Raw genomic sequence first — 9961 nt, forward strand, 5'->3', positions numbered from 1 at the left:
TTAACTCTTTAATAGAGAAAATAATGTTGTGATTTAAGATTAAATAAGTGTCTATTGGTTGTGATTATATAAATTAAAAGTTGAATATATATTTTATAAATATTGTGTTATATATTAAATTATGTTAATTAGTTAATTATAAATATAAATTTTTTTGTTTATCAAATTCATATTAAAATTTAAATACATATTAAAATTTTAAAACATAATAACGTATTTAAAAAAAGTTTATAATTACGTATTATAAATATAATCTTATTTATTTAATATTATTTTAATGAAAAAAATATATATTATATATTTATTGAAACCAAATTAATAGAATGGTGTATTTAACAATTTATAAGTTAGAAGAATAGAATATATTTTTGGGTGTAAAAATGAGGTAACAAATGAAATACTATTGGAATACTATTGGAGATGGAACACTATTTACCCTATTTTTTACTCCATTTTTTTAGGAAAAAATGTAAGTAGGTTGGAAATGGTTGAAGTTACTTTATCCGTGAGCAAGTTGAACCCCAATACAATGCTACAGTTTACATTAAGATCAGTCAAATTGAAAGGGTATTAGATTGTGCGTTTTACCATTTGCTAAAACTCATATAGATTTCATAGAGAAAAATGAAATTGCTTAATTAGTCAACCGGAAATGTTTGACAGCCTTATGCAAATCTTGCTGAAATCAATAAAATGAAATTCCAATATCGTCAAAAAAAAAAAACAAATTACACAAAATAGCTACCACAGTTAAAAAGCAACCAATTTGATTTTGATTTTGGCGAAGTCAAAATACGAAAACAGTCTATTACTTCTGGTTTGGTTTAAGATAGAGCATAACAAAACTAACAGTTGATTTCAACGAGTAGTAGAAATCCCTAACATAACAACACTAGTAAAATCCTAACCACCGAATCCGTAGAGAGTTCGGCCTTGTCTCTTGAGCGCGTACACCACATCCATGGCGGTGACAGTTTTCCGGCGTGCGTGCTCGGTGTAGGTAACAGCATCTCTGATGACATTTTCTAGAAAGATCTTCAAAACTCCGCGAGTTTCCTCGTAGATCAACCCGCTGATACGTTTCACACCTCCTCTTCTCGCAAGACGGCGGATCGCCGGTTTTGTGATTCCCTGGATGTTATCTCGCAGAACCTTACGATGACGCTTCGCACCTCCCTTTCCCAATCCCTTTCCTCCCTTTCCACGTCCTGACATCTTCAAACTTCTTCAAATTGCTCCGAAATCTATGACAATTGAAGATTAAATAAAATTGGAAATTTCACAAAGGTGGAAAAATTGAAATCAAAATAATCAAATAATAGTACGAACTTCAAATTAAATCAAATGCAAAGAAAATAAATTTAAACTGGATGTAGATTCTATCAAAAGTTTTTAATCGAACTAAAGTACCTGAAATTTTGCAAATCTGAAAGAAGTGTAGATGAAGCTTGTGATGAGTGTCAATTGGTGGTTGTGTATATATAGTGGGTGAGCGGGGGAGTTAAAACCTGAGGCTGCTACTTAGATGCATTTCTATCCGTTGATGAATCATGACCGACGATCACCTCGTGGGATATCATGCGGATCGGTGACTTGGCAACGGTGTTCATGGAGTAAAGTAAATTGAAAAGGTGCGTGGTTTTGTGTGGGAAATTTACGCGGGCTGAAGATTTTAGTTTAATTACGTTGATTCAAAAATTATAAATCAAAATTAAATATTATGTATTGATCTGTCGTTGAAAGTTGAAACAAATTAGATATAAAAAAATAAATTGTTTTTAAAATAGATAATGATCAATAAAATGATAAATAAAAATCACATGTATTTAAAATAGATAATGATCAATAAAATGATAAATAAAAATCACATGTATTTATCTATTGTCGAGCTCTCTAAAAAATCCATCACTCTTTCATCTATATGAAAATATAAAACGAAATTTCGGAAACAAAAATGAGGACATGATCATATCACTATTCTAAGGATAATTAGTTCATAGTGTTTCGTTGTTGGGTTGAATGGTTAAGACCTTTCACTCAGGACCTTCTTGAATTTAGAGGATGTAGTCAATGATCCTACAACCATTTTTTTATAAACAAGGCATAAAACATTTCTGTAGTTTCAGTGAAAATGTGAAAGTTGAAACTAATTAACCCAAAATATGAAGATGGATTCAAAACACGTTTATAACTTATATTCGAAGTGTAAACATGGTTTTTTTCCGACTAATTAACACTTCGGGTTTAACCCTCAAGATTCTAGCATAATATGACCTTATGGTGTACGGGTCTTCATCCCGACATACGTATGAAATACACAAATTAAACATCGTATAAGCTTACCCGCTTACCCTCGATACCGGTATCACGAATTCGAGCTTCATATCACGTTTCGAGCCTTCCGCTAGCTTAATTATTCCAAACCCTAGGTTTTCTTTCTTCTTTTCATGCCTACTGCTCTGTTCTCCTTTCCTTTTTGTTTGTTTTCAGCTCTAAAAGACGAAATGAACTTTAAAAATATCTTTTTGTTAAGGCGGTGGGGCGTGTCACGCCTATTAAAAGGGCGCCCCGTTTCTTTAGTAGTTTCTGTTGATTTTCTCGAATAGCAACATACTCTTCGAAAGTCCATAACTTCTTCATACAAACTCCATTTTAACAAACTTTACATCCACGAAATCGTCTTTGGGAGAACTACAACTTTCAACATAAATCTTTTGCAATTTCTAATTTTATTCATCTTTTTTATTATAGCACAAGGGGTGTGGTGCATGCAAACGGTCGAGCTCAAGTAAGTTTTCCCAAATTACTCATACATGTTTTGTGTTGTGCTTTGAATTGAGAATTTGTGAATCACATGTTAGATTAGGGTTAAAGATTTGCTCAGGGTTGCATGATAGAATGCTAAGAGAGATGCCTTTATGTGCATACTGTATGAGCTTGTAGACTTGCATGCTAGTACTGATCAGTCAGTGGTAGGATGGCATGTTTAGGTTATGCCTTGATTCCGATTACTCGATGCTCGAATGTTGCTTGCTTTGTGCTTTTAGGAGTTCCCATTAACATCGGCTAACTAGTAAGTGAATATGTTAAGTTACATATTATTGAGACTATATAATTTTAGAAGGTGATGTATTAACTCTATTGTGCAGCTCTTGTTTGAGTCTAACCGTTATAGTGTGAGACCTTTCATTCGAAGAATTATCTGGTGTCGGTGATATGTAATGGTATGTGTGAGCTAGTTAGACGGTGTTAGAGGGAGTTTCGTATGCAACTGATGGCGGTGATTGGTGAGGCGGTAGCCCTATGAAAACCTAGGAGGTGATTCGGTACCGAGAGCCTTGTCTTGTTGAGGATTTTTTGGATCGATAAGGGAGTGACTTGGAGGACTCGGGGCGATCCTTGAGGAATCTACGGATAGATGTGGAAGGTAGTATGTACTGCTAGAAGCAGAGGATTTGTACTCGAGTCAAGGAAAGTCACGATGATACCAGAAAGCTTGTAGAGTATGGGATTCTTTGATGTATATATATGTTCTAATGGTTTGAGTGGTCCATTTTCAGTATGGTGGTCACTCGAGGAGGTTTTGGTAGAGGCTCTGGTGTCGGTGACGGTTCAGGTTCGAGCTTTGGAGTCGGGTTTATAGATGATCAGATGCGGGAGTTCATTTTAGCAGAGATTACCCGCAATATTCTTTAGGAGACTCCTGTGATATTTGGCATGATCACCGAGGGTATTGTGGAGATTGTGGATGAGCGCTTGGGCGCTTTTCGTTCTTATATGGTGGCGATGGTGGGAGCCCGCTCTTTGACTTTCCAAGGGTTTCGGGAATGTGGGGCTTCGGAGTTATTCGGGAAGAAGGACCCGATTGCGAGCAGGCGTTGGTTGGCAGACGTCGGTAATGCCTTCCAATCTAGCCTTTGTCCTAAGGAGGCAAAGGTCAGACTTGCATCTTGTCTTCTGAAAGACAAAGCTCAAGACTGGTGGGAGGAGGTTGGACACACTTTGGGAGGCGAGGCGGTTGAGTCGATGACTTGGGAGGATTTTGTAACGAGGTTTTGGGATGAGTTTGCACCTGTGATTGAGGTCTAACAGTTGGCGAGGGAGTTCCACGACCTTCGCCAGACTACTGAGATGGCGGCAGAGATTACTAAAATGTTATGTGAGAGGGCGTTATTGGTTCCGCAGTATGTGGCGAATGAGGAGATGATGAAGGCGAGATACCACAAGATGTTGAGGAGCGATATTAGGCAGTTTATGAGCCGATCTGGTTGCAAGACACTCGATGAAATGATAGCGCGAGCCACAGAGAGAGATTGACTTGGAGAAGGATAGGAAGAGGGAGTCGGATCAGGTTCGGAGTTCAAAGGGTTTGGGCAAGAGGCCCAATGTTTTTTGATTCGAGATCGAGAGGTCAGCAGGGTCGGGGTAGCTGTGTCAAGTGCGGAAAGACACACGATAGAGCTTGCAGAGGTGGTGGTTCAGGCTGTTATAAGTGCGGCAAGTTTGGGCACTTTAGTTGGGATAACATAGCTACGACCCATGGATCTAGTCTGATTTGCTTCCATTGTAATCAGAGAGGCCATAAAAAGGTCGATTCTCCAAGTCTAGCAACGGCAAGACCAGTTGCAATACCCGCTCCGACGACTTTAAGGATCACGGATGGCCGTCAGGGCAAGGCGGATGCGTCTGTTGTGAGGAGCAGAGCTTTTCAGCTGACAGCCGAGGAGGCTCGTGCAACACCTGATGTGGTGACGGGTATGTATATTCTCCTTATCTCTTTATTTATGTTAATTTTCCTGCTTATATTTTGTGTTTTCTTTTAGGGTCGTTCAATGTGAACGGTATCTCTGATGGGTTTTATACAAACAATCATATGTGTGCATGCAACCCTAATTTTGATCTGTGTTTTCACTATTATACATACAACAAATGAACACAAAAGAAAACCCTAGCATGCATCTAAAATTTAGAAATACACAAACAAAAGATTAGAATACATACATTTGTTGCTATATAGTAATAACAACTAGTTTCTTGAATTCCCTTTGCTCTTGAGAACAAGTACCACAAGTGTAGTATCTCTAATGGCTCACAAACACACTTGAGTGAGAGTATAAATATATAAGATAGAGAAGAAAGGGTAGCTTGCTCCAAAAACCGGCTCTTCTAGGGTTTCTCCAAGGGGTGGACGAAATCTAGAGCCTAGGGGGTCTATTTATACTCGAGGCTAGCTAGGGTTTCAGGGTGGAAACCCTAATCCCCTTAGCTTAAGGCCTAAGCAAGTCCATGGACCTCCTTGCCTTAGGCCTTGGAAGAAAACTCCTAGATCCTTCTAGGATTTTCGGCCTAGCCCTAATAAGGGTGATCCAATGGCCCAAAGCCTCAACTATCAAATAATTACAAAACAACCCCTGTACTTTTAATCAGTTCCTTTAATCCAAAAGTTAATTTCAAATTAATTTCTGATTAAATACTAATTAATAATATGATTCATAATTAATATATTATTCTTATAATATATTAATAAATCATATTTATGCCCTAATTTATTATTCATATAATAAATCAGCCTCTCTCCTTAACAGTCATCTTGTCTAGTCACCAGTGTAAAGGCAACCCAAAATGACCATGCTACTATCGAGTCAAGTACATCTCAATTATAATTATGGGCTTAGACACCTAATCCAACAGTCTCCCACTTGGATAAGTCTAGTAACTATAACTACCAATGTAACTTCAGGATCCGATTAGCAATCGTAGCTCTCAACATCCGCTGTCGAACTCTGATCTAGTCAATGACACGTCCTTTAGATAAGGGATCATGTAGTCCTCTGTTCTTCAAGATATCATGTGGAAAATACATGGAACATAGTCATACTCTTTGTCCATCAATTTGTTTCCCGATTTCTGATTTGTCTGACATGGAACTTAATAGAAACGGTTTGCATCCCTTGTGGAGGATCTAAAGGGCGGGCCCACACACATCGGTGTGTGTGAGATCCAATAATCCCTCACCCCTTTCACAAGTGCCAATGAATGGGTGATTTAGTCATATTTCCAAGTAAACAATACTCGCACGTGTAATCGGACCTAAGGTCAAATGACTCCAACACTCCATCCATTTGGAGTTGGGCTATGCGTTTCTTGTTAACATGTCCAATACGACAATGCCACAAGCTTGCTTTGTCCAAATCATTGGACGAATCAATATGCAACACATTATTTCCTAAGTTATCTACAACATTCACAGCTTCATATACTCCATTACAAGGCAATGCTTCAAAATAAAAAATACCATTATAGAAAGCATTTATGGAACCAATTTCATTATTAAATGAAAATCTAAAACCTTTTATGTACAAACCATGAAAAGAAATAATGTTTCTCTCAATTTCCGACTAGTAGCAACAATCATTCACATCTAAACCTAACCCACTATTAAGCAAAAAAAGAACAAATTCCAATCTTGGTGACATGCGACGCTTTCCTATTCCCCATGATCAAGTTCATCTTCCCGTGCTCCACATCCCTACTTCTTTTTAGACCCTGCAAATCAGAACAAATGTGAAAACCACATCATGTATCAAGGATCCAAGAAATAGCATGTGATGAGTTGTTAGATTGAATAGTGTAAATACCTGCGAATGTGGGCTTTATCTTCCCATCCTTAATATCCTGCAGATATTTAGGGCAGCTTCGTTTCCAATGCCCTATATCGTGACAGTGGAAGCACTCTGCCTCCTTTGGATTTGAAGAAGGAGCAGCAGAACCACCTTTGGTCCCACTAGAAGAGGATCCATCGTGGGACTTTCCCTTATGGGTCTTGGAAGGAGCCTTCCTCTTCTTTCATTTCCCTTGTCCAATTGCCAAGACAGGGGCAACAACGGTAGGAGTAGGTGCAACAGACTTGCCTTTTAAACTACTCTCAACAGTTCTTATTAGGCCTTGAAGCTTGCTTAAAGTGACTTCCTCCTTGTTCATATGATACATCATTCAGAACTGATCATAGCAAGGAGTTAAAGAGTGTAGGATAATATCAATAGCCAACTCTTCGTGAAGTTGACATTCAACTTCAGCAAGCGGTCCATAAACCTTTGCATCTTTTGTAAGTGGGTCGTGATAGACTCTCCATCCTTCATATTTGTTGTGATCATGGATGCAATGATCTTGTATCTCTCCTGTCGAGCGGTTTGATGGTACCTTTCCATAAAATCTCGGTGCATCTCGTAAGGATAGTAGTCCTCGTACGACTTTTGGAGTTCAGCAGTCATTGTTGCAAGCATGATGCACGACACCTTTGTCGCGTCCTTCTCACGAGCATTGTATTCAGCGATTTGCTTGGGAGTAGCAGTTTTATGGCCGATCTCCTTTAGCTCTTTGTTGAGAACATACTCTTTGTCCTCGTAGTGGGTGACCATGCGAATGTTGTGAATCCAATCGTTAAAATTGGATCCATCAAATATCACCCTCCCACATAAGTTCATGAGGGAGAAAGAGCCAGAATCGTTTGATCCAGAGGTGTTGTTGTTTGAAGTAGACATCTGAAAAGGAAAAGAGACAAAGTTTAGATTAGATAAGAATCCTTAATATGACACCCAAATGAAATATTAAGGCTGGGACCTATAACGCCCGTTTTCTGGGCTAAGCATTAAAGACGATGTAATAGTCTAGGTCAACTATTGTAATGTGTTTTGAAGTAAATATTTGATGTGTTATGCAATAAAAATGATGAGAGGCCTCGAAGTTGTTGATGTTCCAGTCATCTAGCGGAGTATAGATGATGACCACGGACCTTTCTAGACAGTCCAGTGGAACGCTAGCAGACTCGTAATCTGTAGGTGTTTGTGAACGATGTGTTCACCGGTGTACTCTATCCCCCTCATGGTTGCCTTATGGACATATATGGCTTAGGAATCCCCTTAACAGTATTGTCCATCCCGATGATAATCCTTAGGCTAGGTCCCTTATGATAGGTGTTTAGGGACGTAAAGTGAGGATAACGGGAAAGGGTAAGCAGGGTTATTGTTGGTTAATGAAATTAATAAATTTATTGTTGGTTTATGAAATAAATAAATGTATTTATTGTGGGTTGAAAACCCTATGTGCTCACCAGGCTCCCAAGCCTAACCCACTCAACTTTCTGTGTTACATGTAGTGGAACAAGAGCATAGTTGGATGATGACGAAGGATTTTAGATTATAGGCCAGTAAATGTAAATAAATGTTGTAAGGCCTGTATCGTACTGTTTATGCTTTTGGTTTGTATCGGAACATGACATCCTGAGGTTTTGTAATATAATGAAAATACATTTCTTTAAGAAATGCTTTGATAAATTTTATCATATTTTATTTTGGGAACAAATTCCGCATCACTTTTATTTGAAAGATTACTCTGATTTTTATTATAAAAGCATAAACGAAATCGGTCTTTTTTGGCCGTAAAAATGGGGATGTCACAGGACCCAACACAATATTTCACAATTCGAAAGAGGGATGCCGTAATCCAATTGCAAAATATTTGAAGGTAGGTAAATGACGATTTACCAATTTCCACCATGAAAAACGAAAAAGAATATTAAGTTTTAAATTAATTGAAATTCCTAGATTCCTTTGAGATTCATTGAACTTTTCAATGGCATGTTTCAATCTCGATTATGCCCTTCAAGTTTGTGACTGGGATACTGAGGATCACAAACAAGGTGTGAATAACCATGCAAATGTGCTTGGTACTCTCGATGTCATTTATCACCTGATCAATGTGCCAGTTAACCACACACGCTCCATTGATCTATGATAAACATCGAGCTACCCTTTGCCACCCTTGTTAGTCCCAAGTTAGTGTGCCAGTTAACCATACACGCTCCACTAACGACTTGGCAAGGTGCAGAGTGCAATTTCATGGAATAGCATCATTTTCACATTTTTCTTAAAGTAACTAAGATTGGGAATTTATTAAAAACATTTAGTTACTTTATAATATCATTATACTTATTAATGAGGAATTAGTTTGTCCTATCCTACCCGTTCGGCTAACGACCCTCCACTAGTCAAGAGTGCACTGGGTAAGAGTGGATACCCAATGACAGTCATTTTATAGGCTGCTTCCTTAAACACCCCTTATAGACCAACTTCGTGAATGAGGCCTACTAACGGTAAGACTGACTCGTCTTATACATATATATAATTATTAATCTTTTAATATTATCCATTAAATTAAACAATTAATTTAACCTAAACCCTTTATCCCCTAAATTTCGAAAATCCGGGAAGGGATACTTCAAAATCTTTAATTATCCATTTAAACAATTAATAAGATAATTACAAAAGATGGCATTATCCTAATCCATAAAATTTTGGAATCTAATTTTGGGGAGGAAGGCTTTTTCGAAAACCCTAGGGCTAGACAACCCTAAAATCGAAAATTTGATGCCAAAGGAAAAGGGTTCAAGAACCCTAACAAATTTCGAAAACTAGGGTTTTGAAACCGTAATCTCGAAAATCCAAGTCTTAGGGTTTATTAGCCATAAACCCTAAATTTTCAAATTCATACTTTTGTATCAAATCTAATTGAAAACAACAACCAAAGGCTCTGATACCACTGATGGGTTTTATACAAACAATCCTATGTGTGCATGCAACCCTAATTTGGATCTATGTTTTCACTATTAGACATACAACAAATGAACACAAAAGAAAACCCTAGCATGCATCTAAAATTTCGAAATACATAAACAACAGATTAGAATACATACATTTGTTGCTATATAGTAATAACAACTAGTTTCTTGAATTCCCTTTGCTCGTGAGAACAAGTACCACAAGTGCACTACCTTTAATGGCTCACAAACACACTTGAGTGAGAGGATGAATATATAAGAGAGAGGAGAGAGGGTAGCTTGCTCCAAAAATCGGCTCTTATAGGGTTTCTCCAAGGGGTGGACGAAATCTAGAGCCTATGGGAT

The 9961-nt window shown here is 37.8% G+C and overlaps 1 protein-coding gene across 1 annotated transcript; it reads right to left on the reverse strand.

Moving 5' to 3' along the window:
- Nucleotides 1-750: 750 nt before the first annotated feature.
- On the reverse strand, nucleotides 751-1514 carry LOC145128384 (histone H4). Its single transcript, XM_079063188.1, has 2 exons — nucleotides 1411-1514; nucleotides 751-1244 (listed from the first exon to the last, which is right to left on the reverse strand). Exon 2 carries the CDS (start codon nucleotides 1213-1215, stop codon nucleotides 904-906), a length of 312 nt encoding a protein of 103 aa, XP_078919314.1. The 5' UTR covers nucleotides 1216-1244; nucleotides 1411-1514; the 3' UTR covers nucleotides 751-903.
- Nucleotides 1515-9961: the final 8447 nt, after the last annotated feature.

Source organism: Lactuca virosa, chromosome 8 (assembly GCF_052849685.1).
Source record: "Lactuca virosa cultivar CGN04683 chromosome 8, Lactuca_virosa_CGN04683_v6, whole genome shotgun sequence".
Taxonomy (NCBI): Eukaryota; Viridiplantae; Streptophyta; class Magnoliopsida; order Asterales; family Asteraceae; genus Lactuca; species Lactuca virosa.

Bases quoted from the DNA above. Each gene is read 5' to 3' on its own strand.
- LOC145128384 (XM_079063188.1), bottom strand. From the start codon at position 1,215: ATGTCAGGACGTGGAAAGGGAGGAAAGGGATTGGGAAAGGGAGGTGCG.